The following is a 24,392-nucleotide window of genomic DNA, read 5'->3' as shown; positions in this document are numbered from 1 at the left end:
ATAAAGTTTGCAAAACGAGACACAAAAAGAGTCTGAAACATCTGACAAATGTGACACAAAGCATGTACCAAAGTATTTATCAATTGTCTCTGAATTGTGAATTCCATTTTTCTGTTTTGCCCAGCTGTGCTAGACAATAGACAACATTGGGACTTTTTCTACTCCTTTGTCTTACAACAGGGTCCATCTTAGTATCCATTATAGAGCTACATTGGACAGTTCTGCATACATCCCTAACGTTTCCATTAAATAGGATGGGATCTGCAACGGAGACTCGGCTAAAGCAACTCATATGTGGAGAGAGCCAAGGGGACACAGCGAGTACCAATTTTATACTTAGCACTTTTTGATCAAGTTTTAACCCGTGTACACAAAATAATTATATAAACCATATAAACTCATCCCCCAGGGCCTTATATTTAACCTTTACCTAACAACCCACATGATTTTGTTTCCAAAGTGTTTCCCTGATGGGCCCTTTGGACCTCCCATACAAGCCTATACTTAATATAACACATGCTAGCCAGTTATTCACATGATTTTTCCTGCAGTGAAATGGACTGATCATACTGATTAGAGTTAGCAATGGGGGACTGATTACTAATCAAGGATTCCCAGGAGCGGCCATAATTTATACTGTGCCTTATATGGAGAAGGACAAGTCAAGCCTCAGCGAAATGCATAAAGTTACTCTATGTGGAAACAGTCAACATGTGAGCATGTCAGGTATTTTTTTTTCCTATGGTGTCTTCATTTTGGGATATAATAACAGTTTGCTGTGGATAGAAGCAATCTGTAAATATAGGGCATAGCTATTGGGTGTGCAAGGATAAAGGTTTCAGCTACATAGAAGATACCAGTATTTGAATATATTAGGTGAGAGGCCGAGTAAAATATATTGCATTGGGGCCCAGGAGAGAGGCTGGAAAATTAGCCATTAAAACTATAGATTTTAATAATATTTGATCTTCTACCATGAAATCCTGCACCTGCTCTATTTATTAACACTGTAGATGGTTCAGGTATTATACATCTGCAGTGCAGAAGCTAATAATATCTCCTGGGGCAGATCCAAGAGTAGATGTTGAAGCCTTACACTTAGTATAGTTCATCAGATCAGTGGGGGTTTTACACCCAGCACCCAAATAATATGTTGATGCAACCATCTGATCTGCACAGTATACAGCTGAAAGTCAAAACAGAACAGCTGAAACGATAGCAGAAGAATACCAGAGATCCAGTGCATGGTCATGTTGATGAGATCACATATAAGGACAAATCAGCATGAGACGGGATGACCAAGAAAGCAAGTCAATATTAGTACACCAGGAAATCAGCAGAAGACAAGGGTTAGAAGTGGGTTTAGAAACACTGGAAGCTCAGATACATGAAACACAATCACAGGCGGTAAATGAGTGGCAGAGACAAGTTTAAGTACCCCTCCTCAGCTCTGGATTGGACAGTGAAGGCGCAATCTAATTGGTTCTGTGTCTTAAAGTTCTGACTGGCTGAGCAGACCCAGCCACAGTTTGACTGGTAGGTATGGCAGCCTTAAAGCAACAGCTGTGAGCAGTTCTGCTTTGAAGGGAACAATGTCGGGGTAGAGAAGCAGGACCACAGATACTGAAATTCCTAATAACTATATGATTACTAAATTACTCCGGGTGGTGCTTTCTGTAGGATAGCTTTGGTGCACTGAGCTACACCATTTCTTTGCTTGCTTACTTTCCACTAATATTTTGTACCAAAATAAAACAATCCATGAATAATTCTAGTATATTTATGACTCCTTTTAGCCCCAATCCTGTTCAAAGTAGTCTATATAACAGATTTCACACATGTATACTAGTTTTTGTTACAACCTAAACTAGAACTCATATTCCTTAGTAAATCTTCCCTATACTCCTTAGTAGAGATGAGCGAACACTAAAATGTTCGAGGTTCGAAATTCGATTCGAACAGCCGCTCACTGTTCGAGTGTTCGAATGGGTTTCGAACCCCATTATAGTCTATGGGGAACATAAACTCGTTAAGGGGGAAACCCAAATTCGTGTCTGGAGGGTCACCAAGTCCACTATGACACCCCAGGAAATGATACCAACACCCTGGAATGACACTGGGACAGCAGGGGAAGCATGTCTGGGGGCATAAAAGTCACTTTATTTCATGGAAATCCCTGTCAGTTTGCGATTTTCGCAAGCTAACTTTTCCCCATAGAAATGCATTGGCCAGTGCTGATTGGCCAGAGTACGGAACTCGACCAATCAGCGCTGGCTCTGCTGGAGGAGGCGGAGTCTAAGATCGCTCCACACCAGTCTCCATTCAGGTCCGACCTTAGACTCCGCCTCCTCCGGCAGAGCCAGCGCTGATTGGCCGAAGGCTGGCCAATGCATTCCTATGCGAATGCAGAGACTTAGCAGTGCTGAGTCAGTTTTGCTCAACTACACATCTGATGCACACTCGGCACTGCTACATCAGATGTAGCAATCTGATGTAGCAGAGCCGAGGGTGCACTAGAACCCCTGTGCAAACTCAGTTCACGCTAATAGAATGCATTGGCCAGCGCTGATTGGCCAATGCATTCTATTAGCCCGATGAAGTAGAGCTGAATGTGTGTGCTAAGCACACTCATTCAGCACTGCTTCATCACGCCAATACAATGCATTAGCCAGTGCTGATTGGCCAGAGTACGGAATTCGGCCAATCAGCGCTGGCCAATGCATTCTATTAGCCCGATGAAGTAGAGCTGAATGTGTGTGCTAAGCACACACATTCAGCACTGATTCATCACGCCAATACAATGCATTAGCCAGTGCTGATTGGCCAGAGTACGGAATTCGGCCAATCAGCGCTGGCCAATGCATTCTATTAGCCCGATGAAGTAGAGCTGAATGTGTGTGCTAAGCACACACATTCAGCACTGCTTCATCACGCCAATACAATGCATTAGCCAGTGCTGATTGGCCGAATTCCGTACTCTGGCCAATCAGCGCTGGCTCTGCTGGAGGAGGCGGAGTCTAAGGTCGGACCTGAATGGAGACTGGTGTGGAGCGATCTTAGACTCCGCCTCCTCCAGCAGAGCCAGCGCTGATTGGCCGAATTCCGTACTCTGGCCAATCAGCGCTGGCCAATGCATTCTATTAGCCCGATGAAGTAGAGCTGAATGTGTGTGCTAAGCACACACATTCAGCACTGCTTCATCACGCCAATACAATGCATTAGCCAGTGCTGATTGGCCAGAGTACGGAATTCGGCCAATCAGCGCTGGCCAATGCATTCTATTAGCCCGATGAAGCAGAGCTGAATGTGTGTGCTAAGCACACACATTCAGCACTGCTTCATCACGCCAATACAATGCATTAGCCAGTGCTGATTGGCCAGAGTACGGAATTCGGCCAATCAGCGCTGGCCAATGCATTCTATTAGCCCGATGAAGTAGAGCTGAATGTGTGTGCTAAGCACACACATTCAGCACTGCTTCATCACGCCAATACAATGCATTAGCCAGTGCTGATTGGCCAGAGTACGGAATTCGGCCAATCAGCGCTGGCTCTGCTGGAGGAGGCGGAGTCTAAGATCGCTCCACACCAGTCTCCATTCAGGTCCGACCTTAGACTCCGCCTCCTCCAGCAGAGCCAGCGCTGATTGGCCGAATTCCGTACTCTGGCCAATCAGCACTGGCTAATGCATTGTATTGGCGTGATGAAGCAGTGCTGAATGTGTGTGCTTAGCACACACATTCAGCTCTACTTCATCGGGCTAATAGAATGCATTGGCCAGCGCTGATTGGCCAGAGTACGGAATTCGGCCAATCAGCGCTGGCTCTGCTGGAGGAGGCGGAGTCTAAGATCGCTCCACACCAGTCTCCATTCAGGTCCGACCTTAGACTCCGCCTCCTCCAGCAGAGCCAGCGCTGATTGGCCAGAGTACGGAATTCGGACAATCAGCACTGGCTAATGCATTGTATTGGCGTGATGAAGCAGTGCTGAATGTGTGTGCTTAGCACACACATTCAGCTCTACTTCATCGGGCTAATAGAATGCATTGGCCAGCGCTGATTGGCCGAATTCCGTACTCTGGCCAATCAGCACTGGCTAATGCATTGTATTGGCGTGATGAAGCAGTGCTGAATGTGTGTGCTTAGCACACACATTCAGCTCTACTTCATCGGGCTAAGAGAATGCATTGGCCAGCGCTGATTGGCCGAATTCCGTACTCTGGCCAATCAGCACTGGCTAATGCATTGTATTGGCGTGATGAAGCAGTGCTGAATGAGTGTGCTTAGCACACACATTCAGCTCTACTTCATCGGGCTAATAGAATGCATTGGCCAATCAGCGCTGGCCAATGCATTCTATTAGCGTGAACTGAGTTTGCACAGGGGTTCTAGTGCACCCTCGGCTCTGCTACATCAGATTGCTACATCTGATGTAGCAGTGCCGAGTGTGCATCAGATGTGTAGTTGAGCAAAACTGACTCAGCACTGCTAAGTCTCTGCATTCGCATAGGAATGCATTGGCCAGCCTTCGGCCAATCAGCGCTGGCTCTGCCGGAGGAGGCAGAGTCTAAGGTCGGACCTGAATGGAGACTGGTGTGGAGCGATCTTAGACTCCGCCTCCTCCAGCAGAGCCAGCGCTGATTGGTCGAGTTCCGTACTCTGGCCAATCAGCGCTGGCCAATGCATTCTATTAGCCCGATGAAGTAGAGCTGAATGTGTGTGCTTAGCACACACATTCAGCTCTACTTCATCAGGCTAATAGAATACATTGGCCAATCAGCGCTGGCCAATGCATTCTATTAGCTTGATGAAGCAGAGTGTGCACAAGGGTTCAAGCGCACCCTCGGCTCTGATGTAGCAGAGCTGAGGGTGCACAAGGGTTCAAGTGCACCCTCGGCTCTCCTACATCAGAGCCGAGGGTGCGCTTGAACCCTTGTGCAGCCTCGGCTCTGCTACATCAGAGCCGAGGGTGCGCTTGAACCCTTGTGCACACTCTGCTTCATCAAGCTAATAGAATGCATTGGCCAGCACTGATTGGCCAGAGTACGGAATTCGGCCAATCAGCGCTGGCCAATGCATCCCTATGGGAAAAAGTTTATCTCACAAAAATCACAATTACACACCCGATAGAGCCCCAAAAAGTTATTTTTAATAACATTCCCCCCTAAATAAAGGTTATCCCTAGCTATCCCTGCCTGTACAGCTATCCCTGTCTCATAGTCACAAAGTTCACATTCTCATATGACCCGGATTTGAAATCCACTATTCGTCTAAAATGGAGGTCACCTGATTTCGGCAGCCAATGACTTTTTCCAATTTTTTTCAATGCCCCCGGTGTCGTAGTTCCTGTCCCACCTCCCCTGCGCTGTTATTGGTGCAAAAAAGGCGCCAGGGAAGGTGGGAGGGGAATCGAATTTTGGCGCACTTTACCACGCGGTGTTCGATTCGATTCGAACATAGCGAACACCCTGATATCCGATCGAACATGTGTTCGATAGAACACTGTTCGCTCATCTCTACTCCTTAGCAAAATTCAGACTGGTCACAAGAGCGTCATACAATCATCCACAGCAATGAACACATAATAGTCATTTACTGTATGAGTCATTGCTGTGCCTTACAATGTTCCTGATCCATATATAAAATTAGCAATTATTAACTCATTATGTTACACCAAAGTAAAAATGTAATACCTGCAGAGTACAACAATGAGGATCATTCAGTATGCTATATGTAATTCAGTGTATAGTATAGAAATTAAATATAACGCATAAAACTACAATACCCACTATATAAACTACAATGTCCAGAAAACAAATATCCAGAGTATAAGAGTATTCCCGGAATATGTCGATATATGATACCAAGTAGAAGGCTCAGTGAAATGCAATATACAAAGTGGTATACAGCAGCGATCAGAATATTATCCATATGTCCATACATTCTCTATGAATATTCCCAGATTCAACATTATGTCCATCACCATTCTTGGAATGGCCTTGAAGAGTTCTTGGGTTTGGCAAAAAGTAACTCTATATTTGTCCCCAGTAATGCAAAAGAATGATGTCCTATGCAATAGAAATGAGTGTAAATTCTTGTTCCTTCACCACATAAAAGCACACTAGTATTAAAATGGTATGTAATTTTTGACAGACCACACTGCATATTTTGTATTGGGTTCTTCAAGTTATGTCTATGTAATCTATATTGACAGTATTCAATTATATGTGTAGAACATGATAATATAGAAACGGGATAAGTAAGCACAAACAGACAAAAATGAACAAATTTTAAAAACAAACTAAGGATAAGTTCACAGTAGCTTATTTTAAGTCTGTTGTTGTGATCATAGGATCAGAGCAACAAACTGAAAAGTACTGTATTGTTGGATGAAAATGTAGCACATTATGTCTGTATTCATCATCAGTCACTGTAAAAACAAGACTGATGATGAACAGAAATTATTGAACAGAAACATAGTATAAAGGGTGCACAGTCTAATTTGTGGATTTATCCTTCCTTATCCAGGGCTACAGCAGAACAATGGAGTTGTTACCTCTCACTAAGCCCCCTAAATCCTGATGCAACTCTGCTCTCAGTCTACACAGAGAGCTGCTCAACCGAGCAGGACAAAATAAGAAACCTAACACCTGTAATGATTACGAGATGACTCTGCTGATCTACCACAGCCTACACAGCACAGCAAGACAGTAAGATTCAGAAAACAAGGGATATTATCCTTCGGTGTGATATGCAGTGGGCAAAGTGAAATGCAATGTTTTAGGATTGTTTTAAAATGAAGGAAAATCACCTCTAAAATTGTGAATAAATATGTTAATATCAATAGCATGGTTGGAATATTATGTCATTTTCTGATGTTATATTCCCCTTAACTTTCTTGTAACATAAGGGTCTATTGCAGCGTCCAATTAAAGAGGACCTTTCACCATTTGCGGCACATGCAGTTTAATACACTGCTAGAAAGCCGACAGTGCGCTGAATTCAGCGTACTATCGGCCTTCACTTTCTGTGCCCCCGGTGAAGAGCTATCGGTGCCAGTACTGTAGCTCTTCACTGTCAGAAGGGCGTTCCTGACAGTCAGTCAGGAATGCCCTTCCTCACAGTAGCGTCTATTGCACTGTACTGTGAGCAGGGGCGTTGCTTACCGCCCAGCAATGACGCAGAGCAATGAGGAACGGCCCCTCCAGTACTCGTCTAAATTTATAGATACAATACAAGGATAACAAATTTGCAATGAACCCACAAGCTGAAGCAACCACAGAGCTCGAGCTATAAAACCTACAGGATTATGTAAATCAACAACAAAAAGGTCTCCTACTAAGACAAACAAACATAACACCAATGTGTTTCTTCCTCTGATACTTGCCAAATCACACAACTGAAAGGTCATTGAGAAAGAAAGCATTATGAATCATTATTTACTGCCATACGTAATAAGTCAATATAAACTGTGGAGCGTTTTGTTATAGTGTATTAGTTACATAGGAAAATAAAGCTTTTGCCAATTGTAACACTTATAAGGTAGGGTTCCTTGGATCCACCAGAGGAAATGACACTGAGGTTCCACCCATCAACTTTATAGATCCATTGCATATCCACAATTCATTGTGTCATATTCTATTCTTATTATTGCACACACAGATTACCGGTATATAATCTATATTAGCCAATAGGTTACTTAAGAGTAAACTCACAAGAAATAGACCCAAAAGTCCAATGATAGACTGCAGAGTGAAATCCAAATGGGATTGTCTTTTGCTGTATTTTTGGGGTCCATTATGATGTCAGAGTCTGGGCCCACCAGAGGATCCCATGGTGCTGTAGTGGGGGCCCTTTCAACCCTGCCACTGATAATGCCATATCTTGAGTCTCTTTACATTATGCTTGGTAGGCTACATTAAAGAAGACATACTCATTGATCTGTGTCAAGTTGAAGGTTTCACAATTGGTAAAAAAATCTTTTTGAGAATTGGTACTTTGATGTCAGTTACAGAACGTGATAAGCAGAGACATCTCAGTGACTGGTGCCTGCCTTTCCTATTTGTTAGGAGTCTAGGGCGTTCAGTGTCCTCATTCCTTCTGGGTCGTGTTAGACTACTTGTTTCTGGAATCCTATCATGTTCTGTCACAATATTTTTAAGTCGAAGTGAGACTTATAAATGGGAAATCTAACCCACTTGAAGTCTTGGAAGTTCTATTTAAAGCCATCACTTGGCTCTACACTCATCTCTTTACTGATAATTAAATATATTCAGAATTCCTAGATTCCTTTCCAGTGTTTTTATCTCAGCAGAACATAAAACTGAATTGGAAAGTACCCTAGAGAAACCTGCTTGCAGAGCTGTTTCTTCCTCTGTAGCTGAAGAATTTCGGAGATGTAATTTTCTAAAGTCCCTGAACAGGCTTAGCCTTCACCCTGCTGATGTCCGTGAGAAGTGGATAAGAACAAGACCCTCAAAAAAAAAAAAAAAAAAAAATCTACCTTAAAAAATTAGCTTAAAGAACTGAAAGGTAATAATCTGTATTATTAGGCAAACGTTACCATTACTGTGTATATTTGGGGTTAAAAATATGTTAGATCGTCCTTATACATTTTTTACCGAAGGTTCGTTCCTTAAGACAAGGCTAGTGGTTGTTTCCAAGGTATCACAAATATTGTTTGTATATTATTGGAAGTGATGTAAGACTTAAATAAAATCCTTCTCTTCTGGGCGTAATAACACAATACTGGTAAGGAGGGAAGCTAGAAGGCAATGAGAATATCAAGACCTTCTGTAAAAACATAAGAATCACAAAATCATAATACCAGTATTGCTAGGAGGAGCCATACCTGAACCACTCTGGACCAAGTTGGATCTGCTGCATTCAAACCTTTGAAGAGGACTTCTACTTTCCATCTCAAACATGGGAGAAGAAGATTCTTCAGTTGAAGACATATGACACATCTTCTTTCTTGTGCTACTACATGAATTCGAGTATGTGATTCCGGAGAGACACCGTGAAACAGATGAATGCGAAGTATCTGAGAAGAAAGAGTTGGAATGAATTTTGTCCAGCAGATTAACATCCTTTTTTTTCTAACGTGACAACTCTTAAGTCTCCCATAAATATTTTCTTGAAAAACATCAACCCCACCAAGAAGGATAATGCATTTCTATGAAATCCTGTTTCATTCACTCTACTGAAAAATCAAATATATCGAGTAGATTTTTTTTTGTCCTTTTTTTTCCCGATGTCACTACTGGACAGCTGCATAGACTTCATGTTTATGCATTATGGTGGAGATATTTGGCTTCTTCGGCTTGATGACATGTTGGGTATATATCCAGCTGCTTTTAACTGTATTGCTCATACTTCCAGGTGTTTTAGAAGAATCCATTGATGGAGACCATGATGAGATAAAAAAAAATAAAAATAAAAAATTCAAGAGTACGTCTTTACAGCAGATACAAGTTAACTCTTCATAGTCTTCTTTCTTCAAACAGCATAAGAATTATGCATATCCTTTGTTATTAAAGACTTCACTAGCGTCTGAGAGTCAAGAAACTTTATATTGCAACCAAGGGCATGTGTCATCTTTTTTTCTTTGCCTTGCCTACTAATTTACCCTGATGGTCCAAAGGTACGTTCCAATTTGACCCACCTATATAATACTTTGAATTATTATAGTGATAAATTATGTTTCATCTATGCACAGAAACCATTCCGGATCTTTGGTGGGGTCAGTAAGGATTTTATACCCCATGATCCAAACTTGCTACAATTGGCCAAAAGCTTTTGTGTGACTTTCTCCGAATCAAGCAGCAAGGTTTGAGAGAGGTTGAGCTTACTGGATCTAAATAGCTAAGTAATTGTACACTATACGTTAATTTAGTTTATGACTAATTATCATTTGTTGATGGAGGGTACCACAAGGCTCAGTAAGGAGTCCGCTTTTTTTTATTGTTATTATTAATAATCTTGAAGATGATAAAACTATGTAAAGTAATCAACATGGAAGAGGACTTTGTGTCCGTGCAAAAAAACTGATTTTCAGGCAGAGAGAGGCCGCATACGGACGCCGGCGGTCACCTTTAAAAACCCATTCAAATGAATGGGTTTTAAACCTAACCGCCAGCAAGCCGTCCCCTGTCCAGTTACCCCAGGGCAGACAACGGTGGATCTAGGAAAGCTGGAGGCCAATTCAATTATGATGTAGGTAAATGTAAGGTTATACACTTAGGATTAGAAAAGACTTGCTACATTTTGTATTGTTTAAATCTGGAAAAAACTACCAATTAAAGGCATATTGTTGGACAAAAAACGTCTTTAGCCATCAGTGTCAGACAGCCGTAGCCAAGGCAATAAATAATGGTATGCGTCAAAATAGGTAAGGAAGCTCAAGGCAAGCAATGAGTTTTCAATCTATACAAATCACTAGTTGGACCACATGGAATACTGTCTCCGGTTTTGGCCACTTGCATATATGAAGTAGATAGTTTAACTCAAGCAAATGCAAAGGGGGGTCAACCCATGGCCTGTGGCCATGAAAGCAGAAATGTTCTGTGTCTAGAGGAAAGATGGTTATACCCATACCTCCCTACCGTCCCGATTTCCGCGGGACAGTCACAATTTGGGTGACATGTCCCGCGGTCCCGGTTGGAGGGAGGTATGTCCCGATTTCAACTCAGATCTGCGTCCAGAGGACGCAGATCTGAGTTGAACACATATGCAGCTGAAGCAAGAAGCTGACACAGGTCAGCTCCTCGCTTCCCGCTGCCCGCCTCTCTCCCTGACACACGCGGCTGAAGCTGCTCGCGTGCTCGCTTCGCCGCTGCGTCTCTCTCTCTCGCTGACACATGCGGCTGAAGCGAGGAGCTGACCTGTGTCAGCTCCTCGCTTCACCGCTGCCGCCGGCTCCTGGCTTGTAGACGCGATGTACAAGCCAGGAGCCGGCGGCAGCAGCGAAGCGAGGAGCTGACACAGGTCAGCTCCTCGCTTCAGCCGCATGTGTCAGCGAGAGAGAGAGACGCTGCGGCGAAGCGAGCACGCGAGCAGCTTCAGCCGCGTGTGTCAGGGAGAGAGGCGGGCAGCGGGGAAGCGTGGAGCTGACCTGTGTCAGCTCCTTGCTTCAGCCGCATGTGTCAGCGAGAGAGGCGGGCAGAGAGCGGCGAGGGAGCGGAGGAGAAGGTAAGTTTAATGTGGAGGTGGAACGTGAATCTGGGGGCAGATGAAGGAGAGGACGGCATGACACTGGGGGCAGAGATGGAGAGGACATGAATCTGGGGGCAGAGATGGAGAGGATATGAATCTGGGGGCAGAGATGGAGGGACAGGAATCTGGGGGCAGAGATGTAGGACATGAATCTGGGGGCAGAGATGGAGGGGACATGAATCTGGGGGCAGAGATGGAGTGGACATGAAACTGGGGGCAGAGATGTGGGGACATGAATCTGGGGGCAGAGATGGAGGGACATGAATCTGGGGGCAGAGATGGAGTGGACATGAAACTGGGGGCAGAGATGTGGGGACATGAATCTGGGGGCAGAGATGGAGGGACATGAATCTGGGGGCAGAGATGGAGTGGACATGAAACTGGGGGCAGAGATGGAGGACATGAATCTGGGGGCAGAGATGTGGGACATGAATCTGGGGGCAGAGATGTGGGGACATGAATCTGGGGGCAGAGATGGAAGAGGGACATGAAACTGGGGGCAGATGAAGGGTGTATATGAAACTGGGGGAGAGATAGAGGGGATACATATAATTTACGGGTGACTGTAGGAGGATTATACTGTGTGCGGGCACATGAAAAATTAACGAGTGGGCGGGGTCAACACAAACGTGGGCGGTGCTAAATTTGCCACGGCGCGCTATGCGCGCCACACATTTTGTCCCTCTTTCGGTTCTTCAAAAGTTGGGAGGTATGGTTATACCATCATAAATGGGAGCTTTGTACTCTAAGAGCAGTGAGATATATGCAATAACTCTCTGCTATACTATAAGGGTTAATTCTAGAAGGTGCCCAAGGGGATCTTAACACCATTTTGAAATATATAATATCCCACATTGCTGGATAGGTGTTTTCAGGCAAAATGAAATACATGAAAGATGCGCTCCTTGTTCTTGTTGTAAAGGGTCACAGCTAATGACTGTATTGCAGAGTCATAGAGACATAAAGGGTAGCGGCCACTGGCGTACAGCAAACTGAATATATCAGCGTCGTAAGTAATGTGCATATATATCTTGGGGAGTACCGAGACTCTAAAAAAGACCAAGATGCACACTCCTCTTGAAGGATATAAGACTCAAGGTGGCACTAGGTCTTGATACAATGTGGATGTTTATTGAAATAAAGGGATGAAATGGATATCGTGTTTTGTTTTTTTCCACTGATTACAGTGAACCCCTTCTTCAGATCCAACATACAGCAATTATCAGATGGCTGAGGATCACACCCAGGTGCAAAATCTTGACACTGTCGAGAGTTACGATTTGGAGAGCAGCAAGGACTCAAGGCCTCCACGCTTTATGTGTGCCCAGGACTGTCCACATTGTATCCAGACCTAGTGCCACCTTGAGTCTTAAATCCTTCAAGAGGAGCGCGCATCCTGGTCTTTCTTAGAGTCTCAGTATTCCCCAAGATGTATATGCACATTAATGGATAGGTAATAGATTTCTAGAGACTGGTCAATGATTCTATCTAATTTTTCTGATTATCATATTTGGAGTTGGAAATGAATCCAGTTGGCATCTACAGTTTTTTCTATCGATCAGTACTGTAAAATGATAGGTTGCTCTTGTCTCTCTTCCAGCGTTACTGTGTTCCTACATTACTAATCTTAGTAAGTGCTTCATCAATTTTATGAAAAATGAATACAGCTAAAACAGATATTCAGCGCATTTGTAAAAAACATGTTTCTTAGATCGATCCCTGTCCCATGTGTCTACATCTCACATTACAAATTTGTAGGTGTTTCAGCCATAGGACATAACCTTCCCTTATTGCTACTTCCTCTGTGAATCTGTCGGAATATAATACACCTAATAAAAAAAGCTTCGCTTAATTGTGTGACATAAATTATGAAGGAATTCATAAAAACAATGAAAGAATTATGAAAACAACAATATAAAATGATGAGTGAATCTGGTAGAGTTATACACAGCAGTTTACTGCTTGAAAATATCATTTTAGATTCTGTTTTTTAGGTGTTTTTTCCACATAAAATATAGTTAATTTCATTGTTGACTAATTAATTCACTTGAAGAGAGCTGCAGTCTGCATTGATGGCTAAGACAGTGGGGCAAATTTATTAGGACTGGAGTATTAAGACATCAGTCTTATAAATGGCCAGACTGGTGCAAGGACCAAGAGATTTATAAAGAGGCGGAGGCTTAGTCATAAGTATGATTGTTGTTGCTGCACCACAATGGAAGCGTGTGCTAGTTAGGAATTGATGTAGGTTTCCATTGTAACTCATGCCCACCCTGATCCCTGCCCAGCACCACCAACATTCACACAAAGTGGCGAGCGAGGCACAGATCACAGCATGATGCCGATGTTTGGTTGAAGAAAGGGCCTTGCGTTAAACACGTGCCTCAATATCATCCCTGAATACCAATTTTCTACCTCATTAGGTCTCAAATACGAGATTTTTTCACATTGCTTGGTCCTTGTGATCAGTCCTTAAGGCCAAATTGTGATGGTTAGACAACAGGGTCAGAGCATCTCCAAAATGACAAGAATTCTTGGGTGCTTTGGGTATTCAGTTGTTAGTACCTACCAAAAGTGGTCAAAGAGAACTGGTAAATAGACAACACGGGAAACCCAGGTTCAATCATGTACATGGAAAGCAAAAGTTAGCCCTTTAGGTCCAATCCCACATAAAAGCTATTATAGCACAAATGGGGATGATGAGATTAATCTGCTAATATATTTGACCTATTGGGCAAGGATATAGTTTTATAGGTCTACAGGTTATTGAGTGTCACAATATCCTACTGAAGTATACTTATAGCTCAAAACATGGTGTCCAGCCCACTTCTTGACTTATAATGTGAATATATCCTGTTGAATTATAGATTTATAAAGAGTGGCTTTGAGGCACATTCCCCATCATAAATGCCATAAACCTGGAGGGAAATCTACTCAAGCTTATAGGTGACAGAGATTAATATGATCAATTACACATGATATCTGGCGTAAATTATAATCTCAGAAGGATGAATAGAATGTAAAGGCAGCATGCTTGCTCGAAATTCTTAAATCACACACGTTTTTTGTAAGGGAATTGCTAGAGCAGCAATTGCCTAGTAGCTGCTGGTAGACCCTGGGGGGAAGGTGCACAATAGACAATGAGCCCTAAACTGAAAGCCCCCGCTGTCCCTTCCTGCTTGCCGGTCCTATCCTAAGTAATAGGCGGCAACTGGTCGACGGGCTCTTCCTGTATAGGTGACAACATAGAGCGCAGAAAAGACAAACAAGAATTAAGGGAGGTCAGCTAGCCAAGGGTCCAGCAACAGTCAAGCAACGCAGTACAGAATCAAAATCCAAGAGAATAGTCATGGGTAAGCCAGAGGTAAAGGATAAGAATACAAGTAACAAAGCAGCAAGAGTAACACCAACACACATGAGGCAATAGCAAGCACCAATGTGAATGTGAGCCAAGAGTAAATAGACCTGATAGGAAGATAGCTTGTTAATCACACAGGCAAGGCAAACATTAACCATTAGAGGGGCAGAGGGAAACCAAGATGAAGGAGATGGGTGTGGTGGAAAATCAATGAATAAAGTGAGGGAATAGGACAGTGTTCAGACAATACAAGAAGAAATCACAGCTGGACACCAGGATGACACCAAAGCACGGATGGGCAAAGATGTTACATCTTTATTCCAATATAAATCAATTGGAATAAGGCTACGTGCGATTTTAGGAATTAAGTAAGGAGTAAGCACGGTGACTTTACATTCTGGTTATCCTCCCGCAGTTGTTTCATCCCCCGTGCATGCTGGGGGCTCCAGCTGCTGTACATTACTCCATTCCATCAGTATCCACATTATCCAGTGCTCTAGAGGACCTTCTGAGCGGATAACAGACGATTGCTCAGTGCCTAATATTTGGTGTAAATGATAATCTGGCAGGGTTAATAGCTCTGCCCTGCCCTTGCCATCCCCCATTTTTGGGAAAGTTGCAAAGGTGGACCAAAAGGAAAAACATTGCCATTTCTTTGGTAAAGAAATGTTCCCCAATGTCTGAGTTCATGCTGATCAATAGAAAGTGGGCGAAGCTATTGTTTGTAATGATCTTATGTCTTAAAAATCTTAAAGCTGAATCTTTAGTCAAATGTGACAATGGCATCTTAGACACTGCTTTAAGTAAATAGTTTCTAGAGACTGAATGACTCCCCCTTGGAGACATTGCAGGGGCTGTTTGCTTGCTACAGCCACCAGGAGCACTGTTAAGACTCTCAGACCTGCCAATGGTACATTACTATTAAGCTCTGCCTATGGCAGGACTTAATAGTAATACAGCAATTTTACCATAGACTGCAATACCATAGTTTTGCAGTCTATAGTATCAGCATGGTTGCATGTTCAAATATAAAATAAAAGTTTTTTTAAACTTAAAAAAACACAGCAGAAGTAAAAATTAAAATCTCTCCCTTTTGCTTATTTGACAAATAAAAAAAGAGACATATTAGGTATCATCACATCCAAAAATTCCCAAACTATTAAGGTATATATTCAGAGGATAGGTAAACCATCTTTCACACTGAACCCCTTATAGGAATACTACAAGTAGTATTAGTGCCTAATAGAAACATGATCTGGCAAGCTCCACTATGTTAGGACTCACATAGAGACAGAGTGATGCCTAATAGTAACACGGTGCAGTAGAAGCGGCGATGTGACTATCTCTTATATCAACTCTGTAACAATGCTGGGTCATTGTTTGGCCACTATAACATTTAAGGACACTAAAGCCATGGGTGCTAACAGTAGGACTAGAGTCTGCACTACATACAATAAGAAGGTCTGGGGGAAATAGAAGGGAAAGCAAAGAATGGGGATTAACAGGACAGCCGAAATGTGGAAATGATGTTCTTTGTGCTGTGCCAGTGCATGACTAACAGCAAGATCTCTGTGCTTGAAGAGGAAGGCAAATATATTCCAAAGCTTCATATTTTATGTGGTCCTTTGTATTGAAAGAGGTTAAACTAAACACAAACAAACACCTACTCCCCCTGGGATGACTGACTAATACGGTTAGTCACTCTCACTGGCTGAGCTGTTTCCCAGCTTCTAATATATTCTTTTGTTACCAAGACCTAACAGAAAAGTGATGGAGTTATTCACACATTACCTTGCAACATGTCACCTCGTAGAAGGAAGGTTATGTCTAGTCACGTAATGTAAAGTATAGAAAGATGTAGTTCGTCTCTGTCATTACACGGCTGTCTCTGTCGCATTTATCCAAAAAAAAAAAATAAATAATAATAATAGGGGATTTTAGCTCTGAAGCCTGCAATGCAGCATATGGAATAAGTGATGCAACCTACTAACAAAGGCGTCCAACTTTTTATGTAGACTACGTGTATGTGCATCTAAGGGTGGGGCAGCCAATCCCAAATTACATAATTGTTTAGTGGGTGGTATGGCGTAGACATATTTGCCATAGAGAGGAAAAATTCTGTTCTAAACACAACTTTGACTTGATCATAATTTAGCATAACTCAGCATTCAGGAGACCATAGGAGGCACACATAGATTTCACAATGAACCGCATTCTGCTATGTACTGAACTACATGCAGGTTGCAGAGTGAAAACGGTTAATGAAAAATAATTGCCCTGTATTATTTTAGACCAAAATAGATACAATAAAATAGCACAAATAATCTTTAAATATATCCACTTCTTTATTATTCCCTCTCTTGTGCATATTCTAAATTGCCTCCATTAATCTGTCCGTGTACATTAGATGAGAGACAGTGATTGTCCAAGAATCTTAAGTGCATGGAGACAACCAATAGTCTCCCATCATGTCCAATCCTTTGTTCCTTGAAGAGAAAAGTCAGTGCCACACAGAACAAGGACCATAGGTCCGTAAACAGGGTATCCGTGCTCACTGGTTGAGGAAGTAGAAAACGGTCCAGAAGGTTCTTGTGGAAGACCTTTTTATATTGGTAAAACAAACAGCAGGGGGTACGACGCTTTTCGGGCTTCGAAAAAGGCCCTTTATCAAGTGCGATTAACAGGTGTCGGGCCAGATGCGACTGGTAACGGGTGGTTGTGGAGGAGACAATAACATCTTTGGCTGGTAGCTCTGTAACTTGTATTGGCTTGGAGTGGTTGGGGACAGAACACCTTGTAGGTATCTTTAAAACCTTTAATCCTATTATAATAGCAGTAGGCAGTGAACTACCTGCTCATGTAATCTTGTAAATGATAAGGGTGGTCTCACGTTGTGGGTGGGCTTAGAATAGCTTGTAGCAATAGATCATTGGATGAGTCGCTGCAGAGGAGGGAGACTGTGCTGATCTTGTATAAGGCAGTGCCCTGTCCATTTGTGGGATCATATTAATAAAGGGAATAAATGAAAAAAAGTGTGATATTATTGCATACTAACAATACAAGATGCTGAGCAGAGGAGATACACTCTTATTCATCTTATGCACAAAAGATCTGGATGTCCAAAACATTTTCATCTGAACCATCTGAATAAAGCCCTACTTTTATGTATTAAGCCTGATTAATGGGTTCAGTTCTATCCTCATCAGATCTAATATAATGGGATCACTCAGCCATCCCGCCGATCAAACAGATAAATGAATTTATTTTCTCTTGTCAGCAAGTTTGACCTTGAAGGTGAATGCTTAACCTTGAGTGTAAGTGGCCTATAAATGCCATCAAATTTGAGTCTTTTGTGTTCTAACACAGTTTGGAATATCACACAAAACGCGTGACAGTCGCTAAGTACTGGAAGCATTTCAGCTTATGAAAAATGCATGATACCAGGCTCCATCATTTTAAATGCAGCATTGCAAATTGTCATTTTTTACGTGCCTTGCATGCACAGTAATGCTTAAACACTCAGTTGCATTGAATGTCTTGCTTAATTCAATGAGTTACTATCCAATTTTATCCGGTTTATCGGCTACATAATGCAGATTACTCTAGAGCTCTTGTGAATTCCCCCATGGCACCAAAAAATTGAAGAGTCTAGAGGATGCATACGGTGCAGTAATCCATCTACGTTCTTTGATACTCACGAAGCTAGAAAGCCTTCGGGAATGTCATTCGCAGATCTTGAAACAGTAAATCTGAAGTCTGCATCTTGACGGGAGACAGAATTGGACGTGTCCTGTCTAATCTCTGAATCCTGCATGCAGCTTGCATAGACATGGACTGGTTTTATAAGGGTGCAGTACCACAAAGGTTTCTAATACTATTAACACACAATTAAACAATGTAAAATCATATTACAATGTGGTCACTGCGTAGTATGGGAACTACTAGGGATACAACCTGACTTACTGGCAGTATATATGACATTGAACTCCGAGTTGGAAAACTTGTTCCATGCTTGAACAAATTCTTGTTAGAGAAGCGATGCCCCAGTTATAGACTGACTGCGGTTATCCTCTGCCGGGGCCATCACATTACACCTACACATCAGCTGTTGTCACTGGGAGAAGCTGCAGATGATGAGAAATGAAGCATTACACACCATTATTGAGATCAATGGACCATTCTAAGGTGCAGATGAGCCAAGTCCTCAAGAGTAGAAGTCCTTCTTTATAGCAGTTTCAGCTCTTGCTATGGGACTCTCCTTTATTCCATTCATATTCACGGACAGAACATGATAAACTTTGCATGGGTTGCTTGGTAGAAAAGTATATCAATGGAGGGGCAATATGGTGGCTCAGTGGTTAGCACTGCAGCCTTGCAGTGCTGGAGTCGTGGGTTCAAATCCCACCAGGAACAACATCTTCAAGGAGTTTGTATGTTCTCCCCGTGTTTGTGTGGATTTCCTCCCATCCTACAAAGGCATACCGATAGGGAAAAAAATGTACATTGTGATCCCTATATGGAGTTAAAAAAATATATCAATGGTGTATTTCGTTAATGGATCAACTCTCTACTGCTCCTTTAAACCATGAATGGACAGCACCGAGGTAATGCTTTCTAGTACAAGAAAAGGGTGGGCTATCTCATCATGTAAAACCCCATATCCAAGATATTTATGCATCATATACAGACAAATCTCTCCATAAGACCACCTCTTTATGTAGACCAGATATTCTGTGTCAGAGTCAGTGGCACATAAAGGCTCTAGAAGGCAATGCTCTAGAAGATTGTTCAGGGAGTGTTCACACTAGCATCTGCTTTCCGCCCAGGAGTTTCCGTCCTAATCCCCAGGAAAATTCTGGCTAGGGGACGGCTTCCCGGTGGTCAGTTTTAAAAACCATTCATTTGAATGGGTTTTTAAAGCAAACTGCCGGTGTCCGTATGCAGCCTCTCTGCGGGAAGCCCATTTTTTTTTTTGGATGGACACAAAGTCCTGCATGTACGCCTTTGTGTCTGTGCAAAAAATAAAAAATGGAGAGGCTGCATACGGACACCGGCGGTTTGCTTTAAAAACACATTCAACTCAATGGCTTTTAAAACTGACCACTGGCAAGCTGTCCCCTGTCCAGTCTCCCTGGAGTTTAGGACGGAAACCCCTGGATGGGCAGCAGAAGCTGGTGTGAACGCCACATTGATCAGATTAATTTTGAGGGGTTATCTCGAAATTGTTGCAACGTATTAAGATATGATCTTGACTCCTTCATAACTGGATGCAAGGTAATATAAGATATTACTCACAATAAGAGCACTCCTATACTAGATGTCTGGCATTGATCTAAATCAGGGTAATCCATACACATGTATACACATCAATAATCAATACAAATGACTAGGTTATAAAATAACTGATATATAATGTAATAAAATATAGTATAAATATATAGATTTTACATACACTGCTATAAATATCAGAGTTAGTCTTCAAAGCCCCAGAATTACATTAATTACACATGGCATACAGTACATTGGGATGATATTCAGCGTGTTCTGCATAGAATATTAATGGTCTGAAGGTCTCATTAATATCTATATAGTAAAATTGCAATAACCTGCCATGTGTAGGATATGAATTTTCCAAAGGGGTTAATAGCATATAGCTAAGAGTTGCTGTCATTTTCTTACACATATGGGTTTAACTGCTGGGTCCTCCTTAAGTCAAGGAGCTGCAGCCCTAGTTAAAGGGGTTATGAGGGGGCAGGCAGATAAGAGTCAAGGGTCTATTAGATTTGCAGATGCAACAGGGCAGTAGGAAGCCTCACTCCTCTGTCTCCCCTGCTGACACTTTGCCCAACTCCGATCTGCACTATATAAAAGCATATGAAGTAGACCAGAACTCACAGAGACACAGCAGAGAAGACTGAGCAGAGACTTCCAGCGCACATTTGGGGCACTAGGGAACACTCATTATATGAGTAACAACTTTTACCCAGTGCCTTGAATGCACTATAAAAACTTTACTCTTCCCACATGACGCAGCTCCTTCACATATTTTTCCGGCTCAACAATGCTTCTGTCCACCCGCTGTGCTGGGAATTACACCTTAGCCCCATAAGCCTGAATGAAGCTGTCTTCTGTGCATAAGGGATGGCTGGGAGCCCCACTGAGCCAGATAAAAACCAAAGGACTTTGGCTTATTGTTCTTTGGACCCCCATGGATCATAATGTATGGTATAACATTATATGATGGGAAGATGCCTTTAACACCGAAATTAGGAAATCTGGATGTTTTGCAAAGATTGTGATCTTTACAGCATTAACACAAAGTTTCCAAAGTTTTACTTTCTGTGTTTTTGACCATGGGAATATTGAATAATGTAGAACTAAACTGTGCTTCAGTCTCTTTTCTGTAGGGTTGACAGGGCTTAAAGGTGCAGTGGGGTAACTTGAAAGTCCTGGGCCCCAAATTCTTCAATGGAGTTCCTATCTACCTTGTGTCATTTAGGATAGTCATATACACTGAGTGGCCAAAAGTCATGGAAAGGTACTGGATGCGCTGTTAATAGTGGGTCGCCCCTTCGCGAGCCCGGATAACTGCAGCAAGACGATGAGGCATGGACTCCACGAGGCGTTGGAAGAGTGTGGGAGGGATATTGATCCATGCAGTCTCACTGCATCCCACAATTGGTCCTGTGTAGTTGGCGCTAGGTCCATGGAGCAGACACTGGTATCTATAGCATCCCACAAATGCTCTATTGGGTTTAGGTCGGGCAAACGAGCAGGCCAATCGAGGGTCATGAGGTCACTGGTGTGTTCATTAAGCAATGACATGTTGCATTGTCCTGTTGGTACACAGCATCCCCATCAGAGAACTCCAACACAAGAAAGGGGTGCAGATAATCTGCCATAAGTTGCACGTATCGAGCATCCGTCATTAATCCCTGAACCTGGACAATGGGGCCCAAATGCGACCATGTGAACACAGCCCAGACCATGATGCAGCCACCTGGCGCCTCGACACGTCCCTGTTGGCATGCAGGATGAATGGCTTCATGGGGCATATGCCACACTCTCACATACCCATCGGCTCTGTACAACTGGAACCGTGATTCATCAGACCATGCCACATGCCACCACTGATGGTCGCGGGCCCATGCCAGTCTTTGAGCTCTATGTTGTGGCATCAGCAAAGGGATACAGGTCGGGAGTCGACTGTTGAAGTCTATGCGGTGCAGTTCTTGGCGTACAGTCCTGGTGGAAATAGGGTCCTGGTGCCCCACATTTAAATCGGCTGCATTTTGACCCACAGTAGACTGTCGAGAGCCCTGTACGACTTTACAAAGGTGATGTGACGCCAGTTCATCAAACACTCGTGGTCAGCGGTGTGCTGGTTTTCGCGACTGCCAATGTTGTCTCTGCGATATTGCAGGTCCACCCGAGACGCTGTTGACCTCGGAAACCCAAATCCCGGGTAATCTCCAAAATGCTATGCCTCATGCATCTTGCAACGATTATCATCCCATGTTCAAAGTCAATTAACTCACGATGTGCTGCCATATTCACAAGACACCTGTCTGCATCAGACTGCTCAGATATCCTGGTGACACTAGCGCCACAGGCCGCATCGCGTCACACTGTTTCAGCATCATATCCAACACAACCAGCACTGGGACAAGCCTTCCCGTGACTTTTTGCCACTGAGTGTATTTTATGAGGCAGAAGTGTCTCTTGGTCCTTCCAAGGTCCAGGGCCTAATAGCATCTTCCACCTCTGCACCCATATAGCTACACCCAAAAGGGTTGTGGCCCTTCATTTCTCTGATCAGTAAGAGTGTTGATAGTCAGAACCCCATCAGTCGCGTAGACTATCAATATTAGAAATCCCTTTTGAGGATCTTTAAGCACGTACACCTGACTATCTTCATATATTATATTTATGTCTTGATATTTCCAGTATATACAGTTATATGTAGCTGTCAGGTTTGATTTCAGCATCTTTATTGAAGCTCTATTGAGTCGTTTTTGTGACTGACGCAAATACAAGCGTTCACATCCATTTCTAAGCAGTTACCAGCTAATCTGAATTCACTTGTCATATTCAGGAACTCAATGACCTCTACTTTTTCATTGCTTCAAAGTTGCTGCTGGCTGCCTCCAGGGTCAGAGCGAGTCTGGATATTACCGCCTGCTGGTCATCATATATATGATTTCTATGCAAACTAATGCATTCATGGACAAGAAATGACCTTCCCGGCATGTGGAAGTTACGTCTGGAGTTGCTGTAAATACATTTAAAAGCAGGTGACCTCATGGCCGCTTATTTTGTGTGATGAGAAGGAAGACGAATATGCCGCATGAATTAGAATAAATGTAAGAAGGTATAAAAAAAAATATGACGTTAAATCAGGATATATAATGTAGATATGTAATTTATCATTGCAGAAGTTAAATCAGGGGAGGTAATATAACCAGGTTGTTATTGCTTGATGTCTAAACGGCACCTCAGGATGCCTGGGGTATACTAAAGGATCATCAAGCCTGGGTTCATTTTGGGCCCCCTCTGCTCAAAACCATCAGCCACAACCAACTTGAGTATTTCAACAGTCTATACTTTTCCTTTTCTATCTGGACCCAGACCACCATGAAGAAATATTCACGCCGCATTTGTGCACAAATTTTCCCATCATTCTTATCCCCTTCCCCAAAGTAATCAATCCCCTTTTGTGATTCAGCCTCCCCCCCCACCAGAAACCCCACAAGATGCAGATCAACTGCTATTTTTGTAATTAAAGGGTTAATTTTCTCCTTTCTGACAGTGAAATCTGTGTATCATATATCTTCCCCCCCCCCCCCAACACTCTCCAGTGCACCAGAGGGTAGGAGTAATACATTTATAATACACAGGCTGCCGGCCACGAAGGAAATCAGAAAGATGTTTGATCAAGAAGAGCATACCTGTTAAACAACATCTTTGACATGTCCACGCACAAGACAATCAAAATTGGTGTCATTTATATGTCACTTCCTATATACTATCCAATCTCTAATACTCCTGTAATACATTGGAGTCGATTTATTTATAAGATATTTACAGAAATGACTCTTAGGCTGAGGCCCCATGTTATGGAAACGCAGCTTTTTTTTCTTGCTGTTTTTTTTTTAGCCAAAGCCAAGAATGGCTACAAAAGGAATGAAGAATATATAGGAAGCTGTTATACTTCTATTTTCTGCTCAAACCACTCCTGACTTTGGCTCAAAAAACCGCAACAAAATCTGCAACAAAAAAAAAGCTTTGTTTCAGCACTGTGGGCTTTAGCCTTAGACAAAGTTCCGCATTAGTCAAATCTGTGTCATAAACAAACTTCAACAAAACAACACATCATAACATATCACTAAGAGAGCAGCTATGAAATCAGCGCACTGTCAGCTTTCCAGCAGTATATAAAACTGCATGTGCCCGATCTGATGAAAGGTCCTCTTTAAGTCACAAAAAATTGCTTTTTAATGATAGGATCCCTTTAACTGTGGTCACGAGATAAGCATACTAAACATGGGACCCCTCTGCTCCCCTCTAAGGAGAAAGCACAAGGAACTAAAAGAGCAAAGATATGGAAAAGACTAAAAAACACAAATCGGCTTCTTTCCCTATAGAGTGTCTAGATCTCCTGGGACCTAATGTAAAATCTGTAAGAGTGCCCACACGTACCATGTGCTATTAATAATACTAGTAGTGACTTCTTATGTGGCAGAGGGGCCCCCATCAGGGGGTGTCAGCCAAGGAAACACACTGTTTATAACACATTTAAAGATATACAGATGTAACTATAAA

General features: G+C 42.7%; 1 protein-coding gene across 4 annotated transcripts in view; it reads right to left on the bottom strand.

The window, feature by feature from the left end:
* The window catches only part of SLC35F4 (solute carrier family 35 member F4), a 193,285-nt gene that overhangs the window by 34,588 nt on the left and 134,305 nt on the right, over positions 1–24,392 (bottom strand). For 2 of the 4 annotated variants that reach the window (XM_075282772.1, XM_075282773.1), the window contains exon 2: positions 8,850–9,041. The exons of the other annotated variants lie outside the window; for them this stretch is intronic. In XM_075282772.1, the coding sequence (XP_075138873.1) occupies positions 8,850–9,041 (192 nt within the window). The remainder of the gene's footprint in view (positions 1–8,849; positions 9,042–24,392) is intronic. 4 annotated transcript variants of the gene reach the window in all.

Source organism: Leptodactylus fuscus, chromosome 7 (assembly GCF_031893055.1).
Source record: "Leptodactylus fuscus isolate aLepFus1 chromosome 7, aLepFus1.hap2, whole genome shotgun sequence".
NCBI classification, from domain to species: domain Eukaryota; kingdom Metazoa; phylum Chordata; class Amphibia; order Anura; family Leptodactylidae; genus Leptodactylus; species Leptodactylus fuscus.
Note: the sequence above shows the minus strand (reverse complement) of the source record. Positions and strands in the feature narration are given on the sequence as shown.